Source organism: Camelus ferus, chromosome 10, assembly GCF_009834535.1.
Source record: "Camelus ferus isolate YT-003-E chromosome 10, BCGSAC_Cfer_1.0, whole genome shotgun sequence".
In the NCBI taxonomy this organism is placed as follows: domain Eukaryota; kingdom Metazoa; phylum Chordata; class Mammalia; order Artiodactyla; family Camelidae; genus Camelus; species Camelus ferus.
In genome coordinates, this window is record NC_045705.1 from 67485085 (window position 1) to 67498915 (window position 13831).

At 51.8% G+C, this 13831-nt stretch overlaps 1 protein-coding gene across 7 annotated transcripts in view; it reads right to left on the reverse strand.

The window, feature by feature from the left end:
• Window positions 1-1163: 1163 nt before the first annotated feature.
• The window catches only part of CHKA (choline kinase alpha), a 55543-nt gene continuing 42875 nt past the window's right edge, over window positions 1164-13831 (reverse strand). For 4 of the 7 annotated variants that reach the window (XM_032490017.1, XM_032490015.1, XM_032490012.1 and 1 more), the window contains 5 exons: window positions 13645-13703; window positions 11909-11996; window positions 11363-11471; window positions 8469-8575; window positions 1164-2429 (listed from right to left, as the gene is read on the reverse strand). In XM_032490017.1, the coding sequence (XP_032345908.1) occupies window positions 2213-2429; window positions 8469-8575; window positions 11363-11471; window positions 11909-11996; window positions 13645-13703 (580 nt within the window). In that variant the 3' untranslated portion in view covers window positions 1164-2212. Of the gene's footprint in view, window positions 2430-7136; window positions 7219-8468; window positions 8576-11362; window positions 11472-11908; window positions 11997-13644; window positions 13704-13831 lie in introns of all 7 variants that reach the window. The other 3 variants (XM_032490018.1, XM_032490014.1, XM_032490016.1) reach the window with 1 other exon arrangement.

The following is a 13831-nucleotide window of genomic DNA, read 5'->3' on the forward strand; positions in this document are numbered from 1 at the left end:
AAGGCTGCCTTGAAGGCAGAGACACCCTGGGCACAGCAGGCAGAGAGGCCTGGCCCGGCACTGTGGCTCTCACCTGGCAGCTGCTGGGAGGTGCCTGTCCCTCAGGTCCAGGACTGCCCTGCTCAGGGCCCCAGAGGCCGGGTTGGGTTACCAGGGGCTGCATGGCAACCCACGGGCCTGGCAGAGATATGGCTCCGAGAAACGTTGGTCACAGCATCTGGTTAGGAACAGATGAAGCTGTGTGTGTGACTCAGGAGGGCTGTGGATGGGTTGGGACCCAGCCCAGGGCCCCAGGCTGTACCTTCCTGGGGAGTAGAGCTGGGCAGAGAACTGAGGGTGAGGCAGCAGGGAGGCATGGTGACGGAGGAAGCAGACGCTCAGCACCAAGCGTGGCACGGCTTTTGGAGGGAAGCAGGTGTGATCACAGGGAGACACTGGTGGGCCCTACCCTGGTTTTGACACCCGGATGGCTGGCAGCCTGGCTGGACAAGGCTGGTTGCTGGGGAAGCAGCACGTGTAAACACACTGGAGTGGGCACCCTGGGACATGGAGGTCATCAGCAGGAGATACAGGGACAGGGGGACACCTGCAGTGAGGACCAGCCTGATCCCTGCTCATCTCATCCAGGAGGATGAGTGAGTGGTGAAATCCCAGGAGCTCCACACGCAGAGAACCAAAGCGACGGCCAGTGAGCACGTGGGGCAGGTGGCCAAGGGGCAGTGCCACGTCAGAGGGGGAAGGTTTAGAAAGGCCTGAGAGGGGGTTCCGAGCTGACCGTGGAGGGATGTGAGTGAGCCTGTCTTAAGGAAGAGAGGGGCTGGGGCAGAAGATGGGGTGGAGGGCAATGCTGGCTGGGCCGGGTGACCACACGGGCCTCATGGGCACAGGCAGGAATTGGGAGCTTTATTCTAAGTGAGCTACACAGAGTGCAGTATCTTTTATTGCTTGGATATCAAAACACACTCACCTTGCGATGTCTAGAAGGACAAGCAGTGGAAAGTCTCCCTCCAGCCCCGGCCCAGCCATTCAGTTTCCTCCCAGACATCCAGTGCTCCCCTCCACCCTTCCAGAGGTCTCCACATCTGGGGAGCGGCACTGGGAGCCTCGCATAAGCACACTGAGGTAAGTGGAGCCCTTCCTGAGACTCAGGACACATTCAAGGGTGACAGTGAAGGACAGGCTTTTATTTTTTTATTTGTATATGGTACAGTCTTTGTGGTAGCAGAAATGTATGCACAAAAAACAATTCAAATAAGAATTCAGAGTAAAAAAAAAAAAAAAAGAATTTATCCCAAAGGACATTTAATATACATGGATTTCACAGCTGTTCTGTGTCCCTGCCCCAACGCTCCACATTCGGGCTGCTGTCTCCCATCAGAACGACCACGGGAGGGACACTGGGGAGCAGCGGCGGCAGGGAGAGCTGGCCTCAGAGCCGAGGCCAGGGTGTCCCTCTCCCCACCTGGCACCAGGGGCCTCAAAAGGCTTCTGAGGGGCCTGGGGCCTGGGGCCTGGGCCGGGCACAGCCGTGTGGCAGAGCCCCCAGCTCCAGGCTGAGTGGAGATGGACAGGGAAGGCTTCAGAGGGCAGGACAGAGCAGCCCGCGCCCCGCCAGGAGAGCAGCCAGGTGGGTGGAGGCCTGTGTGTCCACGTGTCTCCCCGACCCCCCGGCCAACAGTTGGCTCTCTGCGGCCTCGGGGTTAACAAAGCACATTCGGTTAGCAGGCTTGACAGGGGTCGCGTCCAGTTAGGGCAACAAGGAATGGACGGCAGGTACGGAGGAGCCCCATCCACCCTGACCTCTGGGGATGACAGCTCGCACCCCGCATGGCTGGGCAGTCTGCACCCAGCCCTGGACCAGGATGGCGAGGGAACCACATTCAGGGCCTCCAGTCAGGCCGCAGGGCGAGGCCATCTGCCTCTGCCCAGCGCTGCCCTCAGGAGTGAGCGGAGTCTATACGCAGTTACCTGCAGGGAGCCTGGTCCATTAACATCCTGCAAAGGCCAACGTTAACCCCAAAAGGCCCCTGCAGGAACACTCTACCTTGCCGTTCGCCACAGCTAACCAAAAGCTTCAGGCCCCGAGTAGAAAGCGCCTTCTCTAGATTAGGAGGAGGCAGGCGCTGCACTATTGCACTACTGTACTCTAATTCTGCTTCCCGGTCTCAGGTCAGGGTCCTAGTGGAGTCGTAAACAAGATATGAAATAAATGTTACTCAATTTTAATACAGTCTTTCGTATCATACACGTGTGTTCGGCAGCGAGATGTCCACGCCTTCTTGCCGCAGGCACAGGAGTCGGAGCACAGCGGGGCCCTCGGGCTCGGCCGCCCACAGCCCAGGGAGGAAGTGTCTGAGGTCCTCCCGCTGTCACACCCCAAGCTTCCTCTTCTGGTCGAAATAGGCGTCGAACCTCGCCTGGGCATACTCCTAGGAGACAGAAGAGAGGGGGCTCACCAGGGGCTCCCGCCCACCCCACGGCACAGAGCAGGGCGGCGCCCAGCTGCTGCGGCTCCCAGGAGCCCTCTCCCGCTGCCGGCGCCGCGTGGGCCTCACCTGCACCTTGAGTGTCTGCAGCCTGTCGGCTGGGCCAGCCCAGCCCTGCCAACCAGGCAGAGCCGGGACTCCTGTCTACGTGTCTGGCACCACCGAGGTTCACGGTCTCACTGACCCTGAACCCTACAGACACTGATGAGAACAAAAGGCTCCTCCTTCAAAGCACAAAGCCCCCGGGGCGTTAGCAAGTGGAGAGAGGAGGTGAAAGAAAGGGACGAGCGCTGGAGGGAAGTGAGACCCTGTCAGGCCACCACATCCCTGGGTCTGCTCCCCGCCTGTCCGTGAGTAGGGGACCACAATCTCTTAAGACCCCTCCAAATTGAAAAGTCTGCAGTGCTGACTGCCCAGAAGATTACATCATCACTTAAAAAAAATGAACGTTGAGGTATAACATATACCACAAAAATGAACTCATATTAAATGCACAGTTCTCGCCAGTGCTCACGGCCGGCTCACCGCCAGCACCGCAATCATGGTCAGCAACACCTCCGGCACCTCGCTGTCCTCTCTGGGCCTCTCTGCAGGCGAGCCACCACCGATCGCAACAACACTGTTATGTAAACATCACCATCCAGTGGGTACCCTTTCGTGTCTGGCTTGTTGCTGGGTTACGTCCGCTCACCGCTGAGCAGGCTCCCATTCTGTGGCTCCAACACTGCGGTCATCCGTTCATCTGCTGTTTGGCATGGGGGCTGTTTTCAGTTTGGGGCTATTAAAAATAAAGCTTCTGTGAGCATGTGAATACAAGTCTTGGTGTGGAAAGATGCTTTCGTTTCTCTTGGATCAATACTAAAGAGAGGGACTGCTGGGCTATACGTAAGTGGTGTTTAACTTTTTAAGAGGCTGTCCAACCGTCCTCCACACTGGCCACCCATTTTCACATTCCCACCAGCAGCATATCCTAGCCAACGTTCGGTACTGGCAGTTTTTAAAGTTTTAGCATCATCATGGGTGTGCAGGGGATCTCGCTGGGCTTTAGTCTGCATTTCTTTTATGACTCCTTATTAAGCAGATGAAAAGATGCTTATTGGCCATGTGTTTACCTTCCGAGCAGTGTCCAGATCTTTGGTCCATTTATAAAGTAGGTTGTTTGGTTTCTTGCTTAGTTGTGAGTTCTTTATATATTCTAAATACAAGTTACCTTTAATCAGGTACAAGTTTGCAGTGTTTTCTCCCAGTCTGTGGCTTGCCTTTTCATTTCCTTATTGGTGTCTTTCAAAGAACAAGTTTTACATTTTAAGTCCAAGTTGCTGTGTTTTTTTCTTTCATGGTTAGCGCTCTAGATAACCTAAGAAATCTTTGCCACAGTCCCGAAGCTTTTCTCGTTTTAGCTTTTACATTAGGTCTATTATCAGCTTCAAGTCAATTTTTGTGTATGGTGTGAGTTCAAGATTCATTGTATTTTCCCATACGGCTTATCCAGTTGTTCCCACATCATTAAAAAAAAACAACAAAAAAAAACCTCATCCTTTCCCCAACGAGTTACCTTAGCTCTTCTGTAGAATACCAGTTGCCAGCATGAGTAAGAGTCTATTTCTGGGCACTCTATCCCAGTCCATTTGATTTAGATCTGTCTCTACACCAATACCACATTGTCTTAGCTACTGTGCTTGGTCAGTCTTGAAATCAGCTAGCAGAAGTCTTCCAACTTTGTTCCAGCTTTAGTGTTTCAGTGATTCTTAGGGCCTGTGTGTTTTCACACACAGAATCAGCTTGTGGTTGATTTCTACCAAAAGCCTGCAGGGATGCTGATGGGGATCAGAGAGACTCTACAGATCAGTCTGGGGAGAACAGACAGCTTGATGCTAAGTCTTCTAAATCCACATATGTGGTATCTCCATTTATTTGGGTTCTTTTAGTAATGTTTCATAGTTGTCAGTGTGCAGATCATGCACGTACTTAAAAAACGTTGTCCCTATGTATTTCATAAATATCTTTTAGGCCATTGGAAAGACAAGCTTTTTTTCATTCACAACTGTTTCTAGCACAGAGAAATGCCACTGGTTTTGTATACTGACTTTGTATCCTGTGACCCTGATAAACTCACTCAGTAGTTAAACAGCTTTTCTATTGATTCCTTTGAATTTTTTCATGTACATGATCATGTTACCCATAAAATAAAAGCAGTTTTTCTTCTTCTCTTCCAGTATTTTTGCATTTGATTTCTTCTTCTGGCCTCCTGTGCTGGCGAGCGCCCCAGCAGCCCATGGAGGAGAAGCGAGCGTTCAGCAGGCTCTGAGTTCCCACATGTGCCCTGGACCTGGCTGACGGGGTTCCCCTCTGTCACTAGAGTTTGCTGAGACTCTTTCATAGGCAGTTTCGGCCTTTCTCAGATGCTTCCCCTGCAGTCACTGAGACAACTGTGTGATCCTTCTCCTTTATTCTGCTAATACAGTGAATTACACTGATAGGTTTTCAAATGTAACTATTAATTTTGCATTCCAGGGATAAATGCCACTTGCTCATAAAATATTATCCTTTTATATATGTTGGATTTAATTTCAATATGTTGATGCTGGGTTTTGTGCCATGTTCATGAGGAGCACAGATCTGCAGTTTTCTTGTAATGCCTCGGTCTAGTTTGGAATCATGGCAAAGCTAGCCTCGGAACACGAGCTGAGAAATGATCCCTCCCGCTTTAGTTTCTAAGCGTTTGTGTAGGACTGGTGTTGTTTCGTGAGGGTCACCAGGACCTGAAGTTTCTTCTCTAGGAAGGTTTTTGATTATGAATTCCATTTATTTAATAAATACATGGCCATGTCTTACTTCAGTTTTAGTAATTTGCATCTTCCAAGAAACTCGCACATTTCACGCACGTTGTTGGACCTGCTGGCGTAGTTGTTCACGACACTCTTATCCTGTCAGCGTCTAGAGAGTCTGCAGTGACACCGTCCCTTTGTGTCCCCCTGAAATTGGCAGTGTCTGTCGTCTTTTTTTCTTGTTCAGTACAGCCAGTTTATAAATACTTCTGTTATCATTGATTTTCTCTATTTCTTGTTCATCTTCTATCTCAGTGATTTCTGCTCTTATTTTTTATTCTACTTCTGTTTACTTTGGGTTTAATTGGTTTTTCTCTTTCTAGCTCCTCAAGGTAGAGGTTTGAGAACTTTCCTCTTATCCAATACAAAGCCACACGTTTCCAAACACTGCTTTGGCTCCATCCCACAGATTCTGGTATGCTGTGTTTCCATTATAATTCAGTTCGAAATATTTTCTAATTGCCCTTTTAATTTCTCCCTTGATCCAGGGTTTATTCAGAAATATGCTTTAATTTCCAAATAACTGAGGATTTTCTAGACATCTCTTGTGGTGGTGGTTGCTGACTTCCCCCTGAACTGCGCTGTGCTCAGAGGACTTCCTCTCTGGTAGTTCAGTCCTTTTCAGTCTGAGGCCTGTTTCCTAGCCCAGCATGCGGTCCAGCCTGACCAATGCGCCACGTTCTCAGAGAAGGGTGTCTGCCCAAAGCTGCTGGGGCTCCATCAGTGCCCATCGGGCTGAGCCGGTCCTGGCTACATTCTGATCTTCGTCCTTCCTGCCACAGCGCTTCCTGGGTCCGCTCGACAGGAGGAGTGGTCGGTCTCCTTGGTGACCGTGCCCTCTTCCCTTTCAGTTTTGTCTTACGTCTTTTGAAGGAAGACAAGTGCGCACACATTCAGGACTTCCTGTGTCCTCCAGGGGAACCGATGCCTTTGTTACTCTGAAATGCCATGCATGATCTTTGTAGGACTCCTCTGCTGAAGTCTACTCTGTCTTAGAGTAGCATGTGCCCATGACTCCAGATCTGCTCTAAAGATCCAAACTTCCACTTCTGCCTAATGGCACCTGTGCACTACGAACCTTCTGCCCAGCAGCAGCGATCATCCTCACAGAGGACTGAGCAGGATAAGATGAGCCAGTCACTCTCCACCAACTGTTCTCCCTACACTTCTGTGCACCCCACCCCAGGACACACCCCCCCCCCCATTACAGAGCCGCAGAGGCTTCACTGAAGTTAAAACAGTGTCCGTGTCAAGGATAGTTCTGAGGTTAGAATAAAAAGACAGCCTGGTTTGGTATAAACTTGCTACAACAAACGGGGTGGAATTAGGTCAGCACCAGCTTCCAGCTCTAAGTTGGGTACTGGAGGCCAGAGGATGGAGCGGTGACAGATGAGAGAAACAAGGCACAGCAGGAGCCCCCCACGCTCCTTACTCGGTCTCCCTTGTGTCAGAAGGGACTGAGGTCAGGGGCTGGAGCTCCAGGGCCCGGGTTTCCCCATTCCCCATCAGCACCACAGGACCACACAGCACTTCTCTGGAGCAGAGAAGGCAGGACCGCTGGCCCTGGGAGCGAGGGCCACCTCCAAAGACAGACTCAGCACTACCCACAGCATCAGTGAAGATGACTTAAATGATGCGGCCTTTCTTTCCCCCTCGCTGCCCGGGGGCACCCGCTGTCCTGGTGCTGGTCACCTGGTTCAGGCACTCAGAAGGGAACGAGTGACCCACTGTAACAAACAGTCATTTACTGCCAAGCACTCACATACACTGAAGCATTTTTTTCCCCTGGGAGTAGGAGAGAAAAACCACCCCCAAAACATACCATGTACCCAAATTCAATGGATGAAATCTTGGCCTGTACGATGGACCAAAGTCCCCAGAAGAAATGGGACGCAAGGGCAAACCTGTAATCACAAAAGCAGGAAACGGACATGAGATGTGTGGTACCAGCCAGAGGACCGATGACGGCATCTCCTGCCAGCTGGACATTCTGCCTCCTCTGGGAGCAAGCCTCTTGCCTTAGCCAACTCAGGAGGATGGGAAAGCGGGAGACCACGGCCGTCCGCTCCCCACCTCCGGCCAGCGGCAGGTGGGCCTGCAGGTGTGAACACGCTGTGCCGCCACCGGACTCCGGTGGGGGCACGAAGCCCGGGCTGCACGTGGGTGAGCGCGCGGCGGCCAGCGAGAGGAGGAAAACCGCCTTTCCCAGGAGGCAGGCCCTCACCCCATCCCTCCTCTCTGGGAAGTGAAACACCACCGCAGGGTGTGGGCCAGGTCACCAGATACCTTTGGGCTTCATTCAAATGAAGATTAAGCTCTAATTTAGGAGCACAGGCTTCAGTGCCTGCACCAGACCCGACTTGTTTTCCTCACCATCCCTGACCCACCAGATTCCCCTGGTGCTACACTGTCTGTCTGAGTCTCCTCCACCTCCGTTTTTCTCTCTGCATCTGATCAAGAACCAGAAGGGAAGATCTAGGCTGCAGCGGAGGGAGGGGCCGCCAGGGTGGCCGCGCACTCGGTGAGAGGAGCGTGGGCGCTTCTGGAAACCACGGGGGGTGATCTGTGGTGAGGGAGGCGGGCCACAGTCACCCGAGCTGTCACTGCTACCAAATACTCTCACAGAAGACCCCAAAGACCAGGAATAACCGTCAATAACATTGACTGAAGAGATGAGTGAATGTGTATAAACATGTCTAGACCTTTGAGGAATCTGGAAGTTTCTCAGCCCTGCTTTGAGGGCTGTTGAGAAAACAGTTAGAAGCAAGACTCAGAAGCAATACACACAACTTTAAATTATTTTCTGGGAGAGACCGACCATTCGACAGCACCCCTGCCTCCAGGAGCACCAGGGACAAGACGGCACAGGCCCTGGTGGCAGCAGCCGGGCAGACGAGTCGCACCTCCACCCATGCGCCTGACCCTGAGCACAGGCCCTGGTCTCCTTACATGCTATGTGCTGGAATCTGAAGGATCTGAACTCACTCAGCCACGTGGACAAGAACCCAATGTTCTACTGCTGACAGAACTGCAGACCTGGAGATGCATGGTTACGAGGAAGTTCCGAAAATACTCATATTTGCAAGGAGGCGGCCCAAGCACACTCTAGAAAGAGGTAAGCTATCGTTACAAATCAACAAAGGAAAAAAATTACCTATTGACTTCAAGCAACATTTCTTCTTCTAAAATGGACTTTTCTTCATTACTGAGGTTTTCAAATTCATTTTGGAATGCAGCCAAGTAACTGGAAATAAAATGGAGCTTAAAGAAAAAGTAATTACGTTAGGGTCAATGCCGGTTAAAAACAGACGATGTCAACAGCTGTCATGAGGCACACACACCTACTGTGACTCTTTGGGACGACGCTGGAGAAGCCGGGAGCCCTGGCGGGGCCTGCCCTGCTGCTGGCCCAGGGGCACGGGGCCTAGACGCTCACCCACCTGGCTGGGGTACTAAGGAGTCAACTCCATGCCATACTGTTGGCCAGACAAGTGTGGGAAACCACTACTTCCAGAAAATGTAACTGAGGTAGAATTGTTTTTTCTACTCCAACCCACACCTGTGTTTTCCACTGTCTGACCGCAGGGCGGGGAGCGCCCACGTCAGACCTGCCCCAGCCTGGCCAGCGTTCCACACAGCGCTGCCCCCCGGGCACAGGCATGAGGCCCCAGGGTGTCCCTTGTTCGTCAGGAGATGCTCCCTCCAGGCAGGAGCTGCAGTGCCTTCCACCTCTAAGCTGCCATGACTGTTTATACACTATGTCCACAAATGGGCAATGTCTACCTCCGGTCTGGAGAAGACACAGTTAACCCTAAGGGTCCACAAGGTTGCGCATTTAGTTTACACATGAACTGAGATTTATGAACTCTCTTGTTCTTCAATATTTCATGCTATAGCAAAAGGCAACAGAACACAGCAAACCAGTTTGTTTGCTTTTGTAAATAAGAAAACAACTGTCGGTCGTTCTTCCCTATGAGAAACCTTGCTACCTGGCTCCCTGGTTGGAATGCCAAGACCCCATCCATCTTCCTGCTCTAAAATCGGCTTTCTCTCTGACACCCACTCCACCACCAGAAAGCATCATTCAAGTTCAAGCACTGTCCTAGGTGTGGGCCCTTAGATTCTGAAGTAAACCTGGCACAAAAAAGCTGACTTCTGATACCTATGAAATTCTACAAACAGGCAGCATTCTGAGCACTGGTTTCTGCATAGTAACTCACTCCGCACAACAACAAAATAGTTTTGGCAGATGAGAAAACTGAAGCACAGAAACAGTCAGTAGGTTACAACCTGTAATGGCAGATCTGGGATTCAAATCCAGGCAGATTCGTTTTTAAAACCCATGCTTGAACCATCATACCAGGTAGTTTAATTTCTGGGAGACTAACACCAAATGCTGAAGTTGGCAAGTAAAGACAGAATATCTGGATAGACTGAAATCCTAACAAAATGGTAATTAATGACCCTCCTCCAAAAGTTGTAGGCCCAGATGGTTCTACGGGCAAGGTCTAAGGTCTACCAAACGTTCATATATAACATCACCCTATGTAAATTTGTTCCAGAAAATAAAAAGGGACACTCAACTCATTTTGTAAGACTAGTATAATTTTTATTCCAAAAGCAGATATGAATAATTTTTAAAAATGAACAGTAAAGTACTGTCTCACATACATGCACAGATAAAAAACTGCGTAACTGGACCCAACAGAGCATTGCAAAGTAACACAACTCATTCAAATAGTTTATTTCAGGAATTCCAGGATAGATTAACATTTTAAAACATCTCATGAAGGGACTGAAGAGAGAAAAGCATGAGATGACCCCAGTACAGGCAGACAGGTGTCTGATAAAGACCAACACCTATACTGATTTCTAAAACCTCTCAGAAAACAGGAACGGAATGCCCTACAGTGTAGGGGGTTCCACAGCCCTGCCTTCAACTGACATGACCTCTGCCTTCTTCCTAGAAAGCTCCCCCTTACTGGTTTGAGAGTTCTTGCCTCTAGAGCTGCCCAGTGTTTAGAAAAGTCTGATTTCTTCTGAGCATGGCAGGAACCTGTATGGGTACCTGAGGACGGCTGTGTGTCCTCTTCCCCAGGCTCTCCCACCCTTCCTTCTCACAGAGCATGACCTTGAGGTCCAGAACCTTCCTGGTCACTGCTCAGGATACACGCAAGGTCATCACGGTCAGTCTGAAGATGTGGTCAAGAGAGTTTGGGCCTGTTTGGGCCTATTTGGTCCCCACAGCAAGTCTGCATTGGAAGGAGAGCTGCCCCTGAGCATGGCCCCTGTTGGAGACTCACCCTGTGCTCAGATGGGTGCTCGAGAAGCATCCCCTGAGGGGGCTACAGCAGCAACTGCCCGCATTCCTGTCCTTGCCCCTCTGCCCCTGTGGACGCCTCTGACCGGGTAGGGCTTCCAGGGGAAGAGCCTTCCATGGCAGGGCAGCCGAGCACGGTCGAGCCGCTGCTCCGCAGCACAGGCTTGGGGAGGCAGGCATGGGCCCCTCTCCCTGGCCTGTTGGCTTCTGCAAACTGCCTACTTATCCTCAACCCAAGGCTTCAACGGTGGCTGCAGGACGGACTGGAGGGGTTCCTGGGAGGAGATCCGCGCAGAGTCACTGGACTCCCGTAACCCAGGACGGGGGAGGGAACTGTTAACATCGCCACAGCTACTGAACTGTGGTGCCCAGACCAGCTCTGTCTGCACAGAGCGAAACAGACAGAGGAAAGTTGGTGCTCCCCAAAAAGAAGGCCAGACAGCAGAACAGAGGCTGCGCTTTTGGGAAAAACCTAGGAGGAATTACAAAGGAGGCTGTGCTCCTCTCTGACTGAACACAGGTTATCTCTGGTGCAGGGATTTTAAAAATCTGGACCCAAATATCAGGTCTGTATTTTGACACAAAATAACATTTTAAAGCAAGAGGGTTTGCTTAACCATTTCACAATTTAAAAGGGGCACTTTAAAAATGAAGATGTAATCAACCCTAACTGTAAAACTGACGCATGTAATTCACTCATCAGCAAGTACACAAGCAGGACCACCTACCTGTTGCTTCTTGGTGGGATACTTCAGGATGTTTGCTCTGAAAAAAGGGTACTTCTCATAATTATAATCGTACATCCATTCACAGAAGTGATTCCCAACGTCGAACCCCCTGAAAAGAGCAAGAGGCACAGACGATGAGCCGCGCAGCCCACGGCCTCCCCGAAGGACCAGACGAGCACGACAGCTCTGGTGGCGGGACAGCCAGCTAGGGGCCCCCGGAACCCAGCACCCGAAGCTCCCAGAGTATGCCTGACCCGTGGTCTGGGGCAACTGTTCAGGAGCCCCATCCTGCAGTCAGTGCTTCTGGGAGAGGAAATGACCTCTGAAGCCAAGAAAAGGCCAAATTCTGGATCCTGATGGCTCACACCCCTGCGCCCCGTAAGACAGCCAAGGACAGGCTGGGCTGGGACAGGAAGCGCCAGCTCCAGGGGAGACGCTTCCTGCCTAGGTGGTACTGGGACGTGTTCTCCCCTATCGTTGTTTCATACACACACTGAAAACAATGACAGAATACTGAAATACAAACATTTCACTTTGACGTATTACCTGTAATTGTAACTGCTGTATTCAAAGTCGATGAGCATCAGTTTCTGTTTTTCAGAATTCTCTCTGCCTTCCAGCAATAAGACATTGCCTGCAGAAAGGTTTGGACATCACGACCTTTACTCTGGGCATGCTCTGTCATCAAAGGCGCAGGTCCTCCAATGGCAGGGCCGAGAGTGGTTCTGACCCTCCCAGGAAATCCTAATCACACGGTGAGAGCACGCGGCCCTACGTCCAGGGAGAGGGCGCCCGGAGCAGTGCTGTCCCCCGACGCCCGGCCCAGGAGCCCACTCCCAGCAGCCAGGAACAGCACGGCCCTGGGCTCTGCAGGGAAGGAGGACAGGCTCCCCGTTTTCTGGGGCAGTGCTTCCCACGTTTCCCACGTGGGGCACAGAGGGAAACATCTGCTGGGCGCACAGGGGGCTGGCAGTGGCCCCAAGTGGGAAGCTGTGTCCTGCTGTCTCTGCCATGAGGATGCCAGGGCCGAGCCAGGCAACCACGGGTTCCGGGGCCCACCCCGGGCCCTCCCCACTTTGCCCTCAGTGGGCTCCCCCAAGGACAGCACTCCTATTACCGGATTTCCCCTTGAGGCCGAATTCTGGGCCAGAAGTGGGCTGGCCGGCCTACGTCCCGAGACCCCCATATTCTCGGGGATGTGCAGCCCCTGGGGGCTGGCAGGTGAGCCTGCCTGTGCTAGTTTTTTGGCCCTTCTCTCTCCAGGGTGTCTGTAGGAGGCAATTTCAAGGCCTGTCAGCACATACCTTCCATTGCTGGGAGCCAATAAAGGGAGAGCCAGGGACACAACCAACTTGCAGCCCCCACCTCCCTCTGTCCTTCCCGCTTGCCGCCATCATGGACTGCTGCCCTCCCTCAGCCCCGTCCGTGCCGTCTGCTGTCATCCGCCAACACGCGTGGCTGTGGCCCCCTGGCTACACCCTGTTTAACTCCACCTGCCCAGCAACAGTCCGCTAATTAGCGAAAAGTATTTTGGCTCAAATAACATCTTTATGGATGACAAGTCTTCACCAGGAACTGTTCTCAAAACTAAAAGGAAACTGGAAAGCCTGAGAAGGGCCCACCGGTGGATCTCAGCCGGCTGTGCCGGGCAGGACAAGGACAGCAAGGCAAAGCCAGGCGCTGCGGCAGCATCAGGGGCAGCCGAGCTGGCTGCTATCTCTGATCAAATTGTTACGTTTGAAATCACATCAGGTAAAGTTTGGTTACAGTAAGGGGTACAGGATACTGAGTTGTCTAAAGCAGAGAAACCCGAAGTGATTAGCAGCCCGCAAACCGACGCTGGGAGAGCAGCGAAGCCGCACGTGCGGAGGGCAGGCGCGGAGCCAACGGAGGCGGCCGCCTCACTCTAGCACGCGATCCCAGAACATATATTTACCGAAGGGAGTTAAACGCTGAACAATTACGTGACAGAAAGTTTCAGTCCTTCATCCCAGCTCTCACTTTAGCAAGTATTCTCAGATTTTTTTCTTACAGAAATGGGATGATACTCTACATGATATTCTAAAACTTTCTTTTTCCTCTTAACGTATCCTGGAGCTTGCTCTGTGTAAAACCCTACCCTCCTTCCCTTTCTGGTGCTACAAGCCTCCGTGGCACGGCTGCACCGTGACTGTGTATCTGGTCCTCTCTCTGTGGGCACCCGCATCTGTCACACCCACTGGAAGCGGTGTTCTCAGCAGACACACAAACCCCGGCTTCAGCACAACAGGCACAACTCTTACCTTCCTGACAGTCGTTGTGACAAAACACAACTGGAGATGGAGTGGATTCAAGTAGTGATCTGGGAAAAGAAGGTTTTGCTCTTACTGATGAGACTTATAATTAGATGCTCTCTCCACCGGCCCCGCACTGTATCAGTGCCCCAAACCAACCCATGGCCCAATATGAGGTTTTCCCCGGAACTCTGAA